Source organism: Camelus dromedarius, chromosome 3, assembly GCF_036321535.1.
Source record: "Camelus dromedarius isolate mCamDro1 chromosome 3, mCamDro1.pat, whole genome shotgun sequence".
NCBI lineage: Eukaryota > Metazoa > Chordata > Mammalia > Artiodactyla > Camelidae > Camelus > Camelus dromedarius.
In genome coordinates this window covers 93,604,261-93,619,993 of record NC_087438.1, presented here as the reverse complement: position 1 = coordinate 93,619,993, position 15,733 = coordinate 93,604,261, and the positions used below count along the sequence as shown (strand labels likewise).

The 15,733-nt window shown below is 38.4% G+C and overlaps 2 protein-coding genes across 5 annotated transcripts in view; one reads left to right on the top strand and one right to left on the bottom strand.

Moving 5' to 3' along the window:
* SEC24A (SEC24 homolog A, COPII coat complex component) overlaps window positions 1-6,477 on the bottom strand; it is a 61,604-nt gene extending 55,127 nt beyond the window's left edge. For 2 of the 3 annotated variants that reach the window (XM_031449051.2, XM_031449052.2), the window contains exon 1: window positions 5,982-6,457. In XM_031449051.2, coding sequence (XP_031304911.2) covers window positions 5,982-6,078 — 97 coding nt within the window. In that variant the 5' untranslated portion in view covers window positions 6,079-6,457. Of the gene's footprint in view, window positions 1-5,981 lie in introns of all 3 variants that reach the window. The other variant, XM_031449053.2, reaches the window with a different exon arrangement.
* Window positions 6,478-14,010: 7,533 nt separating this feature from the next.
* The window catches only part of SAR1B (secretion associated Ras related GTPase 1B), a 28,041-nt gene continuing 26,318 nt past the window's right edge, over window positions 14,011-15,733 (top strand). The window contains exon 1 of one of the 2 annotated variants that reach the window (XM_010981568.3): window positions 14,011-14,139. The gene's annotated coding sequence lies outside the window, so the exon portion shown is untranslated. The remainder of the gene's footprint in view (window positions 14,140-15,733) is intronic. The other variant, XM_064484290.1, reaches the window with a different exon arrangement.

The window sequence follows — 15,733 nt, the reverse complement described above, 5'->3', positions numbered from 1 at the left end:
TTCTTGCTAATCTGTCTTTTGCCAGTTTAATTCACAGGCTCCCAAACACTAAAACTAAGAGGGCAGAGGAAGTTTTCTTCTTCCAACAACTGAAAACAAGTTTCATCTTTAAAAAGGAAAACTGGTGATCATGATAATCATCCAAATGATACTGCAACATGTTCAAAATCAAAAAACTAATCAATTTTGGCTTGAGCCAAATATAACCCATCACATTATTTAATGTTTTAAAGTTTGAATTCTGTGGCTTTTGTAGACTTTTCACTTTAATTTGTTTTGGTTTACAATGGTATGACAGCCATAAACATATGGAGTTTATACATAGTTTTGTGTTTGTATATACATTTTATAAAAATTAATTTAACACGGGTTGCAAAGAAATATTTAGCACCTATACATTACTTATATTTTAAAAAATGATTGAGGAAATAGAACTGATGAGACTTGATATGGAATTGAATATGTGAATTGATGTAGAACTGAAGAGAGGGAAGAATCAAGGATTATTCACAGGATTCCAAAGTGAGCAACTCAGTAGACGGCAATGCCATTTACCAGGATAGAGGAGGAGAAAAGAATGGGGGAAGGCAGGGAATAGCAAAGGGAAGAGGGGCTGAAGAATCACTTTAAACATAATTTTAGGAGCCACCAAAAAATTCAAGTGGAGATGTCCAACAGAAAGACATCTATCTGCAGCCAAAGAGATGGGTTTTTAGCCTATGATACAACTTTGGGATTCACTGGCATATGTACAATATTTTGATACCATGAGAATTAATGATATCATGCAAGGAGTATGTAAAGAGTATAAAGAGAACCAATCACAGCAATTATGTGAAATAGTAAGTGTTTTTTTTTTAAAAGAAAAGAGAAACAGGTCAAAACACTGCAAGGAACACCAACATTTTAGGGAAAAGAGGGAGCAACTGAAAGATAGAACTGAAAAATATTTTTTGTACTTAATAACCAAGAAGTCATTTGTGGCCTTACTAAGCACAGTTTTGGTGGATGTGTGGAAGTAGAAGCCAAATTAGAAAGGGTAAAAAATAAACAAATGAGAGATTAAATTAAATGATAGCTTCCCAATCACCCAACCAGCAGCTCCAGAAACAAAGACATGTTAAGTTCCACCTTTCTAAATTTCTATTCTATAGGACTCTATGGACTCTTAGAATCTGCATTAGTAAAAATTTCACGTACTGGTATTTCTCATGTACTCCAGGATGAACATCATGAACTTTGGAAATCAATGATGTATAAAAATGATTGAGACATTATTATTTATGAAATCTAGAACATAAAAATTAAAAGATATTTCTGATATATTATCCTAATGAATACAAAATGTAAGTTATTAATTTTATAAGTTTCTTCAAGAAAGCCTACTCAAGAGTCACAAGAACACACTCAATAAACTATTCCTTTTAAATAAATTTAACCTTAAGGGGGAAAGATGCTTCCCAGAATGGTTTCCCCTAATATTCCAAGTAAAACAAAAACTTAAGATCTTGTATTCTTCAGCAACTGATTCACTAATCCATTCAGTTAACATACACTGAGCTACTATTTGCCAGGGACAGTTTACACTTTCCACCTATCATTCATGAATCCAACTGAATAACCAATTTAAATTAATTCAAGGCTCCTCTGAATATGATTCTATTAATTATAGTGTCCTACATGAAAGTACAAAAAAAAGTCACAGTAAAGTAGCCAAATATTCAAAAACATTGTGCTTTAGATAGCAATGTGTTACATAATCCTCAAAAAGTTCCTTCTGTGTATGTGCTTTTAAATACAACAGGTTTGAAAGACAAGTATTGGGGGGGAAAACTGAGCACCTCAGTCCGCACATCAAAATACAGTCTGATCACTTAAAGAGTTGACTACTTGAAACTGTAAGTGTAACAAAGGGATGCTACTGCTTGAGTACAAATTGTGGGTCAATCAATAAACATAAGTAAGGGCTTTAATAAAGCAACTGAGGGGCAAGAGCAAATACTAAGAATCAAAGTAGGGGTACAGGCAACTTCAGGATCTACAAAACATTTATGAAATGTGATGTTGAAACAACAAAGAAATGGACTAAATACGAACAAAAGTGAGAGACAGACTATGTATTAATTATAATACAAAGGAAAATAAACGAGGTGGCAGTTTCGAAAAATATCAGCAAATATTTACTATAATTATATGTATACACCCACATAAAGAAACCAAAGAGAAGGTTCTGATCTTTGATAATAGTGGTTAAGTAAGACTGCCTAATTTAAATCTAGGTTCCACAACTTATTAGCTGTGTGACCTTGATCGAGTTGCTTGACTACTCAGTTTCCTTGTTAGTAAATCTAACAGTTCTTATCTCATAGGGCTGTTGTGAGGATTAAATGAGATGATGCATATAATGCAATCTAGCACAGTGACTGGGCATAGAGTAAGTAAACAATAAATGTTAGTTCTTATTATTACTATTGTATATATTTCAGGAGCTCCCAGTCTATCAGCAGAGACTAAAAAGAAGCTCAACACAATAAGATCTATTAGAGGCATGCAAGGAGTCCAAAGTTACTGCCCTGACTGAAAACATTAGCCCCAACAATCAGCATCCTAGACCATATGCCAATTTTATTCTCAGCATGCTTTGATCACTACTAAGGACTTCCTGTACTAAAAATACACAATCATAAATATGGTTTACCTCATAGTGAAACTAAAAGATTTACACTTCTGTCAGCCTAGAGATATGAACACAAGTCTAGCATTTAAACTGAAGACCAATCTGCACCCATATTCTATTGTTTTAGCTGATGATATTGTACAAAAATCCACAGAAAAATTTACCAGAAAAAAAATAAGTCAATACATGTTTAATGAACTAAATTGCAAAATATCCAATCCTAAGACTTTCATTCAATAAAACTGGTAACTCCTTAAATGTGCTAGATAGCATGTGGGTCTGATGGAGAGAGGATGATGTGAAAAAAAAAGATATTCTTGTCGTCATAGCATTTACAGTCTAGAAGGGAAACTGGTATTATTTTATAAAATTACAATACAACAGGAGGATCCAGGGGAGGGAGGATGTAAAATATCCCTCTAATTCAATCTAATATGGGGATAAGTTGAATACTGCATAAATACAAAAAATAAAATTAATAAAACTACAGTTTTTAACTGCCTTGGCAAATTAACTCAAATAGTCAACAAAGAAGCTAATTAAAAGTAGGAGTCACAAAATAACAACAAAAAAAGTGAGAGTCATGATTGGTCTTTAGCCTTATTATATGGTAATCAGATGAAGATCTGCCAGCTTAAGTAGTCTTGCAGTTCCACTATCAATTTTTGCAAAGGAAATATGTGTACACAAATCTACATGGAAACTTAGAAAAACCTGTCTAGACAACCTTTGGATTGTAGTGCAAGGTAACAATCTACCACAGAAATAGATGTCTAGGTATGTGAAGGATTCTGTAATATAAAGACACTATACAATACGAAAGCAAGTAATAGAAAAATGAAAAAGGTGACTACTCGATCTTTCAATTATAATCTAAAAAAAATGTGAAAATCTAATTAAACTGCAATATGTAATTTAAGCAAGCTACATTAAACCTAAAGTTTACGAGTTGTCAATAAAATATTTAAGCAGCAGTAAGTGCCTACAAAGAGTTAACCAAAAAAATTAGATTCCAGCACTTAACTTTGTTTTCACCTTCTAGAGAAATACCCTCCCCTCCAATTCTCCACCATAACCCTACTCTATTAGTCATGGGATGAACAATAAAGGAAACCAAAACAGACATTAGCCATTTTACTGAGAATATTAAAAAAAAATCTTTAGAAATAAGGCTTATAAAAAGACTTAAGAAATTGTATCTTAACAAGGGTATATACCATAAGACTCAGTTATTCTACTTCTGGGAATTAACTGAAGAACACTAACTTGGAAAGATATATGTACCCCTCTCTGTTCAATGCATTATTTACTACAGCCAAGATATGGAAACAAACTAACAGTACATCAATGTTTGAATGGATAAAGATGTGGTATATATACACAATGGAATATTTCTCAGCCCTAAAAAGAATGAAACTCTGACATTTGCAAGAACATGGATGGAAGTTGGTAGTATTATGTTAAGTGAAATAAGCTAGGAAAGACAAATATCATATAATTTAACTCATATTTGGAACCTAAAACAAACAAATGAACAGACAAAACAAAACAAAAACTCACAGATACTGAGATCAAATTAGTGGTTACCAATGGGGAAGGGATTGGTGGAGCAGGTGAAATGGGTGAAGGAGGTCAACTGTATGGTGTTAGATGGTTAACTAAACTTGTGACGGTGATCACTTTTTAGTGTAGATGTCATATTATAATGCTGTACACCGTAAACTTATTTTTAAAAGGGAGAAGGAGTACATTTGCAGTCCTATGATTGCCTTCCCTATCTGACTCCTGAATTGGCTCTGAGCGACCTCTGTACAGGGACTGTTACTCGCTTTTATATTGTTAAGGACAGAACTTAGGTATGCAACAAATATCTGTTGGACTGGGTCAAATCAACATAGTGACATCTCCAGTACAGTATATACAGTGCCTAAACTGCTTGAACATTTCAAAATTATCAAAACTATACTTACATGTAAGTTTACAAGCATATTTGCAAGATTTACCATTTAAAGCTCATGTAAAATTACAATTTATAGATTGTAAGAAGCCATAGCCATATAACATATTGCTTAAGTTTTTTTTACCTTAAAGTAAATGTCTCAAAAGCATTTCACCCTCAGTGAAATTGTAACTAAATAGCCTAGAATAAAATGTAGTTTACACAATCTGTTACCATAAATTTAATAAAGAACAACTGGTTCAATTTAACACCATTCCAGTGTTCACTCCCACTTATTCTTGCTTCTGCCTACCTATCTGCCTACTCACATTTTTAAAAGTCTTTTAGAGCTTTCTTCGTAAAGAAAACAGCAGTCTCTAAAAACAATGTAAATTAATTATTTTATTCATTGGTTATTTTCTAGAATTTCACAGCAATATTAGATTCCAATGGGCGATTTAAGCATTTTAGTATTATTCTACCAGTTTTGTTTCCAAGAGTCAAAGATTTACAAGCAAACTGGTAACTTGGCAAACTGTTGGCAGAAAACCTGTCTTTATTATACCAATTATGATTAACTTAGCAAATCACAATATAGGACAATGAAAAGAATTCTAGAAGGAATATAAAATTGTAAGACATCATCATACCAAATGACAAACAGTGCCACATGTACACGCTCCTTAGAGGTTCAGAACCTGTGTCCAACCTCTTTCAAAGTGACGTAAAGACTTCTTAAATCAAACGAGATCCTCTCCTGTATTTGGTTGTTTCGAAGCTGAAAAACTGAACAGGTGGCCTAACTACAATTCGGGGAAGATTCTGGGAGACATGAGCAGGCCCTAAAGAAGTCTTCGTAAAGCACAATCATTCATTCATCTCCGCAAATTCACACTAAATACGACCCCCATCCTACTGCGGGACCGAAATGGATCAGATCCCAAACTATGCTCTCCAGAAGACAGGGATGAGGTGGCGCGAAGGAGGAAGACACGTAAACAGACACCAGGAGCTTTGTATGAGAGTTCTGAGGTATGGACTGAATCTGTGTTTTTCACCCATGTATACCCAGGACGTTACATACAGCAAGTGCTCACCAACTATTTGTTGAAGGAATAAATAAATACATAAAAACATAAATAAATAAATAGGAAACACTAAAACGAGCCCAGGATTGCGGCTGCATATTCGCCGTGGTCTCCGTGGCCCAGCCCGCCACCTCCATCTGCTCCTAACCCCGACAGGGAGGTCACCCTTCTCTCCTGTGTCGCCTCAGACGGCGGCAGAAACCAAAGGTCAGGTCGAGTCGGGGACCAAACTTCGCCGTCCCCGGTCCCCCACCCCCCGCCCCCAGGAGGCACTTACCGTTGGTGTAGGGAGACCCCGAGGCCGAGGCGGCCCCGTTCTGGGCCTGGAGACCCGTAGGGGCACCGCTGGAGGCCGGTATCCCGGGCTGGGACATGACGACGATGTTTATCAAGGTTGGAAGGGGCTGGTCTGGGTCTGCGACAGCGCCAAGCCGAGAGCTGAAAAGACGGCCGCTGGAAGCGGAGGGAGGGGGCTAACGACTTAAGACTGAAGGCGGGATAGAAAGAAGGCGGCGCATAAAGCTCTAGGCATGGCGCCGCATTTTCCCCAGCCCGCCGGCGGCCGCCGCCTGGCCTGGGTGCTCAGGCTCGGGAGTCGGGCCGGTGGGCCCGGGAACGCCGGGTTGGGAGGCAGCAGCCAAACGCAGAGACACCCAGCGAGGCCCCGGCCGGAACTGCCTGTCAGCCGGAGCCCGCGCAGGCGCAGTTGGGACACGTGGCACTTCCGGCTCCGGCTCCGGCCTCGCAGCGGCTTCGGCGGTAGGTGATCTCTTCTCTCCCGGCGGGGCTGCCCAGAAGCCACCTGACAGCTCGGGGTGTCCCGGCCCGAAGGACCATGCTCGGTCTCGCCTGCCACGTCACTGACTCTTACCGTCGGCCGGAAGTGGCGTGTGTCACAGCCACGGAAACCCCATCCGTCGTGAACGTCATCTCTCCCGCACGGTCGGGATCTGAGGGCAATCAGGGCTTGTGGCAGCTTTCGTGGAGTGGGACTGACAGTTCCTCTCCTCCAGTTTTTGTGACGATTACCTGAGACATCAAACGTCTTCGTCCTCTGTTGAGGCTATACCTCGGGTAGCTGAACCGATTAATAATCATCGCAGTATTTCATTTCACATTTTGTCATTATATTCCAGGTGTAAATTGTGAGGGCATTTTTTAAAGGGATGGTTAATTATGTACGTGTGTTGAAAAAAATCAAGCCGAAGAGGAGGTCTATGCTTTCGAGGGGTGGGGGTGGGGGGTCTTTGCTTTTGACCGGGGATTTGAGAAGTAATTTTAATTTGGAAACTTGCTGATTCATAGCATGGTCATGCCAAAGTTCATTAACAACATATTTAAATGGCAGTTTTATTTCCTCTCCCAAGAGTTTACAGTAAGGTAGAACATTCAAACTTCCTTTCTAGGCAAGATATTTTTTTTACTTTTGAGGTCAAAGGGAGGTAGAAATTGGAGTGATTAGACAACACTGTTAATTAATGAACTAAGTAATCATCTTAGCCACTTTAATTGTACTTACATTTTTCCTGTTCTGACCTGATGATCAAGCCCTTTAAACTACAGATTTGTACTGTTGATTAAAATGTCAAGTCAAGAGTTTAAAAACCCGAGTGTGAAATACATCTTTACTTAATTCATTTAATGTCAGATACCTGCTATGAAATGCTATATTACATACAAAGAGATGTAAACTGCTGTGTAAGGCCCGAAAAACAAACAGTAAGAATTGAAATAAGTTAAGTGTTAACTTTTATCCTGTTTTTATCATTTGCCTTAGAACCTAACTAAAAATGTGTTTGCTATGTGTGGAATTGAAAAATTGAACTCCTTTGTGCAAGGTGCAAGTACAAAGTCTTACTGAGGATGAAGATGATACTTCTGGACAAACTATTTTCAGCTTAGAGCCCCTGTAACAAAATGCCAAATCATATATACCAAGAACACAAGACTTTTAGTGTTTTAAAGAGAAAATGGACCTACCTGAGGTCAGACAGAAACTCAGGGTCACTCTACAAAAGGGGAGGTGCTTAGCCTTGGTCTCAAGCTTGCATTAAATTCTTTCTTTTTAAATTTTTTTGGGGGGAGGTAATTAGGTTTATTTATTTGTTTATTTTTAATGGAGGTACTGGGGATTGAATCCAGGGCCTCATGCAGGCTAAGCATGCACTGTACCACTTGAGCTATGCCGTCCCCCATAATCCTTTTATTTTTTTTTTAATGCAACTCCTTAATGATCTTGGTTGGTTGACCTTGACACAGGAGTTTGATCTGGTTAAATCAAGTTTTCTTTAGACTTTGTTCTGTTTAAGCAATGTCTCTGTTCAGAAAAAAACTGATGGAGAAGGATGAGCCATTTTAGAAAGTAATCTCTGGCTAAATCAGGTTAAATAAACAAATAATTTGCTAATAAGTAAACAATGCTTTTTCTAAAGTTTGTTCCATCACTAAGTATCCTGTTGCTATTATCAAGTGCCCCTCAAAAACAAACAAACTGTGGTTAAGTCTTCCAAATGTTTTTTACATTTTCAGTGTAATCAGCTTTAAAATACTGAGCGAAAAAGCAGCATTTATCATTTTCACACCCTCAGGAAAATAGTAGGAAAATAAGTTTAAGTAATTTAGGTGAGATAACATATTTTAAAAGTTGAGTAATTTTCATTTTATATATTATCTACACATTGTCAATTCCTTCTCTTGCTTTTTAGTGTGTGGCCACATGAATATTAAGGAAAAATTATTAGTGCTATTACCAGTTGTTAAGGGTATTGATATGTCTTTGGTCAGTTATCTATTTCTACCCTACACTACCATACACTTTTCTAAACTAATGTAATAAATTCTACTTTGTTATTCTTGTTTTCCAGAACAAGACCCTCCTACCACATATGTCCCTTCATGTATCTATGTATCAGGTTTTCTGCACATTATTTTCAGAGCCTTCAACCTTATTTAAGAAAATTATAAACAACAAAACAAATGACACAAAAGTGTTTCAGTAATGAGACAGCACTATACAAAGACTATTTAATTAAATTTGATTACTTATTTAGACCCCAAAGAGGGAGATAAACCTTCCTAATAAAATTTGTTGATATGCAGAAGTGGACTTGGGCTCACACCAGTCTAAGTCCACTTTGCCTTCCTGCTCATGACTGTTGAATTGTCAGCTGATAAGCAGGACCAATTCTGTTTACTTTTCAGGATGGGGGATATTATTTTAGCTCTTTTAATTATTTTTTTAATTATTCTATTTCTATTTCAAACAAAAGTTTCAATTACAAACAACAGGTTTGTTCTGAAACTATCCTGTGCCTCCATTTTAGGAACAGTTCTTTTAGCCTCATTTGCCTCTGACAGAACATCTGTTTGTATCTAAAATCAGCAGCTCTGAAGCTACAAGTACACTCATCCCACACCAAGCCAGTAAATCCCACTGCTTTCTTGGAAAACTTTTCACCTTTATGTAGGTATTGCCATTCTCATTGCCCACTCTGGTTAGTTTTCATCATCTTGCACTTGAACTATTGGGGGGTAGTCTTTCTGGTTTCAATCTCTCCCATCCATCCTACTTGTTGAATTAAGCTCCTAAATACTGATTCCATTTTTATTTTCCTGTACCCCAAAATCTGTAATGCTCCCTGTGCCTGCCCCATCAAGTTAAAATTTCTTTGCACGGCTTTTCTCATCTAGTGCTGACTAAAATCCAAAGTCCTACTCATAGCCTTCGAGGCTTCACATGACCTGGCCTTGCTACCTCTCCCTCCTCATCTTCCCCACTCCCTCTTATTCACTCCACTCCAGAAACACTAGCTGTTTCCCTAGCTACCCAAGCACAAGCCTACCGTAACCCCTATTTCCATTACCTGGGACGCTCTTCCCCAAGACACCCGTGTAGCTCAATCTCTCAATCTTTGAGCGTTTATTCAAATGAGACCTTTTGATGAGGCCTTCTCTGAACACCCTATACAACAGCATACCCTCCCTGCTCACTTTCTATCCCTCTCACCCTGCTTTTTTTTCTTCAAAACACTTCTCATCATTGTCATACATTTGTGTTTATGTTTCTCTTTCTTCGTTGGGATAAGATTCTATATGCATCCTGACAATTTTAAGGTAATCATTTTTTAAATTTTTTATTGAAGTGTAGTTGATTTACAATGTTAGTTTCAGGTGTACAGCAAAGTGATTCAGTTATACACACATACATATTTTCTTTTCAGATTCTTTTCCATTATATTATTACAAGAAATTGAATATAGTTCCTTGTGCTATACAGTAGGTCCTTGTTGTTTATCTGTTTTTTATATAATAGTGTGTGTCTGTTAATCCCCAACCCCTAATTTAGCCCTCCCTGCCCTTTCGCCTTTCATAACCATAGTTTGTTCTCTGTGGAAGGTAATCACTTTTCATTTCATATCTATCTCCTTGTTTAGACTGTAAGAGAGTAGAGACCAGGGACTGTGCCCTGTTTTTTGTTTGTTTGTTTGTTTTGACTGTGCCCTGTTTACCTCTGTATTCTCAGCACTTGGCTTGAGGCCTTGCACTTAACAGGTGTTCAATAAACATTTTTGAATGAATATATTTAAAGTGTCATCCCTTCCAATCTTCTATTCTGAATACTTTGACCCTCATTAATTCACTACTATGAATTCATATGCATTTGTAGCCTAAACTCCATCACTAGCGCTTGTTTCTAAACTGTGTTGTTCTCTAATTCTTTTACATTCTTAATACAATGCTGTGTTGTGTCCCATCTGATACAGACCTAATAGTATAGCCAAAATAGTGTCAGCCTCTGGTCAGGCCCTATCTTCCCTGGGTAGCACTGGAGGTGCATTGTTAAATGCCAACTCTTTACTTTTTTAACTCTAAATATATCACTCCATCCCTACCCCCTGTACACACACCCTGGCACCATAGTATCAGAGATCTGAGATACAAATTTCCCTTTAAATCTATCTTTTTATCATACTTTCTACTGAATGACCTCACCAGCTCCTTCATTCATTGATTCATTCATTCATTCAACAAATATTGATTAAATGCCTTCTAGATGTCAGGCACTATGCTAGGCACCAAGCAAAAACAGAAGAGGACAGACAGGGTCTCTTCTTTTTGTGGAGTTTACAGTGGAAGAAACAAAAATGTGAACAAGTATATATTTTTTAATTTCAAATTTGGTAAGTGCTGTTGAGCAATTGGTAGTGAGAAGAAAAGGAAGCAGGGACCTGATTTGGATAGGATGATTAGGAACGGGGGTGACATTTAGGCTCTGATCTAAAGGATGAAAAAGCTAGCTATACAAAGAGAGAAGATGGGGTGAAGAACTCTGGGCAAAGGGAACAACACCTACAAAAGCCTAGAGACAGGAATGAGCTTGCTTTAGTAAGCAAGGCAAAATGGCACAAGATGAGATTGGAGAAATAGAGGTGGCCAAAACAGACAAACAGACAAACAAAAAATAGAGGGGGCCAGAGTAACAAGAGCCTTATAAAGCACTGTAAAGGGTTTATAGACTTTGGGAAACAATTGAAGAATTGTAACCAGGAATGTAATTGGATCCAATTCGTGCTTTAAGATGAATCCATTAAAAAAAAAAAGTCATTCCAACAGCTGTGAGGATGATAATTGATTGGTGGGAAATAAAGAATTGTTGCAGTAACCTAGGCAAGAGATGATGGTGGCCTGCAGTAAGGTGGCTGTAGTGGAGATAGAAGTAGACTCACTAATCCAAGTTAAAGCTTTGGGCTCTCATATTTCCTTGCTTTTGCTACCAACATGCAATCAATCATGAAATCACATAGGTTCCAACCTTTACATTTTCTTATTATTTCTCTGTTCCCGCTGACCTGTCCCAGTCCCATGTTACATCTCCCCTGCATGATTGCAGCTGCCTCATTACTGATTTCAGCTTTCAGTCCTGACCTGAAACCCACACACTGCTGCCAGGGCAAACTTTGAGAAACACGGCTCTGACTGTGTTCCTGCTTGGCTCGGAACCTCCAAAAGGCTTTACAGTTTGGGAGTCAAGGTCCCCGCTAGTCCAATCCAAATCTATTCAGTCAAGCCATAATACTTGCCTAGTACTTTTCCCATCTCTGTTCCTTTCTGAATGTTAGTCTCTCCTTATTACATATTATCTCTTCTGGGCATTAGTCCCCATTTTACATAAGCAGGAACTGAAACTTTGAGTGGCCAATAATGTTAGAACCATAGCCTGTAGCTAGAGGTGGTAGTCTTAACTATTAATACTCTATTAAAAATGCAGCCATTTAAAATTCACGATTTAGAAGAATACTTAATTACATGGGAAAGTGCCCATAATAAATAAATTTTAAATGTTTTATGGAACTGTTTATAGTATGATTATCATCTTATAAAACTGGTTATATCCTTGAGATGTGACTGAGGGTGATTTTTTTTTTGTTCCCATTATATTTTTCTGGATTTTCCAAACTTTCTATCATTACTATGTATTACATTTATAACAACAACAATCATCAAAAAGATTGGGGGTAAATATCCTATATAGCCTTTAAGGCTCTCCTCAAACACTGATGTCTGAGGCCCTGACCACTCCCTCACCCCTACTACAAGTTTGTACTTTGTTATCATTTTTCTACTCCTACCTTCTTTTATAGTTAGTTGTGACCTAACACACCTCCCTGCCAATCTGAAAGGTCCTGGAGGAAAGAGACTATGTCTTGCTTATTGTCATTTCCCCACTCCTAGTCATTTTACAATCTGTTGCTGAAGCCAGCAGGAATCATAATTTAGTGTTTTTTTAAAGGGTGACTTAAATGCCAGGGATATCAGGAAAGAAAGGCAATCCAAGAGAAGATTTGTGGAGTAATCTTGAGGAGCCTACTGAAGTGCCTCAGGCCACTTAAAAGTATTTATTAAACCAAACTGAATTCAAGATTAGGTGAATGGAAAGGAGAATAGAGGGGAACCCAGACTGGAACAGCAGGTTCATCCAACTCAGACCAATGGACTCTAGGGAAATTCTTTAACTCCTTGAGGACAAAAGTGTAGCTAGGAGTCCATATTATGAATGAATCACTTGCTTATATGTATTAAGTGCATGTTATATGCCAGGCACTGAAAATGGGTTCTAGAGGGGAAAAGGCAAATATAGTCCTTGCCTTTAAGAAAGCTGAAAGAATGTCAGTTGGGGGAGGCTATAAATAAATAATCATATATATTTAATTGAACAATTATAAGCAAGATATCTTCAATGATAAGGTAAATTGTAGTTTCTGGAGAAACCTGTAATAGAGAGCTTAACCAAGTCTGAGAGAGAGGCTTTGACAAGAAAGGGCTATTGGTGCTGAGACCTGAAGAGTATGGAGGAGTTAGCTGGTAGGAGAGGAGAGATCTAGGGAAGCAGTTCTGGCTCTGGCAGAAGGAATGACAGGTGCGAAAGGAGGACCCATGGAGTAAGGCATTTCCTGAGGCTGGAATCAAACAGGAGGATATCCAGCAGAGCTGGTTATAGGCTTTGTTGGGAATCTACTGAATAACGTCTGCTTCTTTCCCCAAACACCTCCTTGTTCTGTCCCCATCACCTAGAATCCTAGGCTTGAGAGCAATCTTGGAAGCACTGTCACATACTTTTCATTCAAGGCATCCAAGTATTCCCATTTGAATACATTTAAGAAAGGTAACATCCAGTTCCCGGGTTTCAGCACCAAAAAGAGAGAGAGACAGAGACAGAGACAGAGAGACAGACAGACAGAAAGAAAGAAAACATCCATTAGCAAAGAGCGGCGGTGGAGTCAAGACAGCCTTGTTTAAGGCTCAGTACCGAGTATCCAATATATTATCTGGCACATAGTTCACATTTTGTAAATTACTTGTTGAACTCAAGAAACAGGTGTAGTTTGTTTTCTTCCAATTCTTATTTTTTATTTAAGTGTAGTCGATTTACAGTGTTAGTTTCAGGTGCACAACAAAGCGATATATATATATATATATATGTATTTCTTTTTTTCCTTCAGATTCTTTTCCATGAAAGCTCATGACAAAAAACTGAATATAGTTCCCTGTGCTATACAGTAGGTCCTTGTAAGAAACAGGTGTACTTTAAAAATGTATTTTTTTTAAAAAAGATGTCACGTATAATTTCTCCAAACTAGTAACTGGTGTTCCTTTCTCTGCCTAGGAGGCCCCCGAAACCCCTTTAAGCATGTGTGGAGAGCCAGCCGGCTTCAACTCGGGTTGCACTCAGCCGCAGGACTGGCGGCGGAACCGCCAGGAGGCGGAACTGCAAGCGCGCGGCGCTGCAGTCCTGCGAACCTTCGGCAGTGAAGCACCCGCCGGTCCGGAAGGAGCTGACGATAATTAGGGCCGCGGCAGCCATCGCGCTTTGCAGTTTGGTGTCCGAGGGAGTAAGGCCAACGCTAAGAAAGGAATTGCGTTCTCTCCAATCGCAGGTGAGTGGCGGCATCTCCTCCGGGGAAAACCGGCAGGCGGCAGCTGTTGACCCCAGGGAAGGAGCACTTTTCTGGCTTCGGCCCGCCCGCCCCTGCCTGCAACCGGGCGAGGAAGGGACGCTTGTTTTCCGCCCTGGAATCTGGCGGCTGGAGGGAGGACGGGTTCCTTTCTTGCTCCGTGGGGCCGGCCGTTTTGTACGTCATCCTGGGACGACACTGCTGGTGTCAGACGGTGGGTTAATTCAAGGAAGAACAAGATGACTCTGAACTGCAGGCAAGTCCTTCCTCTCTGCTTCAGTTTCCTCACCCGGTCAAGTGAAGGAGGCCGGGATCACTGACAGCTCAAGAGGTTGTAACGCGGCGTGCTGTTTTCAGTTCTCCCAGTTAGTGTGCGGACAGATCGAATAGTAGTTAACGTATTGAGCTAGCCCAAGTCCCAGTTGAGTAAGGAAAAGATACACTTTTGGGGGGAAAACAGTAATGGCTTATAAATTCTTCCAAGAGTTTTCCAACAAGGTAGAAATTGATTTTGACAACAGTTAAAACTTTGATACCGTTGACCAAAAGAATCAAACTTGTCAAGAAATTTAAGGTATTAGCGTCTTCGGGCAAAATAAGGTGAAATTTTTTAATCTGAAAAATTAAACCTAATGTTAATTGCACGTTTTCATATCAAGATCTGTGCTATCACTGTGTCTCTGAAGAATGTCCGGTGTTCAGTGTTAAAGTACCATTTACAGTAAATCACAATGAAGCAAATGAAAGAAAAAAAAGAAAGGAACATTTATTGTCTACTATGTGTAAAGCGCCAGCTATGCACACAACAATCCATTAAAGAAGCAGTAGTATCACCTCTACTTTACATATGAGGGATAAAGGATGATTTACATTTTGTCAATAACTGTTGATGCTGATATTTTAAGGCAATATGTGTATCTAACACTGTTCTAGAGGACTTGCATTCCTCATCAAAATATTTTGAACTTTAAACACTTAATAGTTCATTGGCATTTTCTGAGTTTGCAGAAGAGGAAGGTGATGCCCTCATTTTAGAAGTATTAGAGAAGCATTATCAGAAATTATGAAGATTAGCAGTTTCAATAAGCTAAACAATTTTAACGTTCCTTTGCCTTGCACTTCAAGCAAGAATTGAGACAAAAGATTAGGCTATCAGAAATGAATGTCACTGCCACATCATTTGAAGCTTATAAATCAGAATTCTGCAGAAATGATTCATTATTTCTTCACCTTCTTCTTTAAGTACACTTGGCTGAAATTCATTTAAATTATTTTTCTGCAAAACATTATCAAGCAAATAATTTTAAGATCACGGTATTGAAAAGTTTCTCTTCTTTGTGTATAGAACAATTTGAATTAAAATTATTTTAGTGATTGAATTTGTTATTGCTTATGTCAGTTTTTATTTTCTTAGTTCATTATAGGCAAGTTCAGTACTCAGGGTCTCAAACAACTTTTTAAAAATTAACTTATTTTTATTGAGGTATAGTTGATTTACAATGCTGTGTTAGTTTCAGGTGTACAGCAAAAAATGGTTGTACATATACATACATATATATTCTTTTTCAGATCCTTT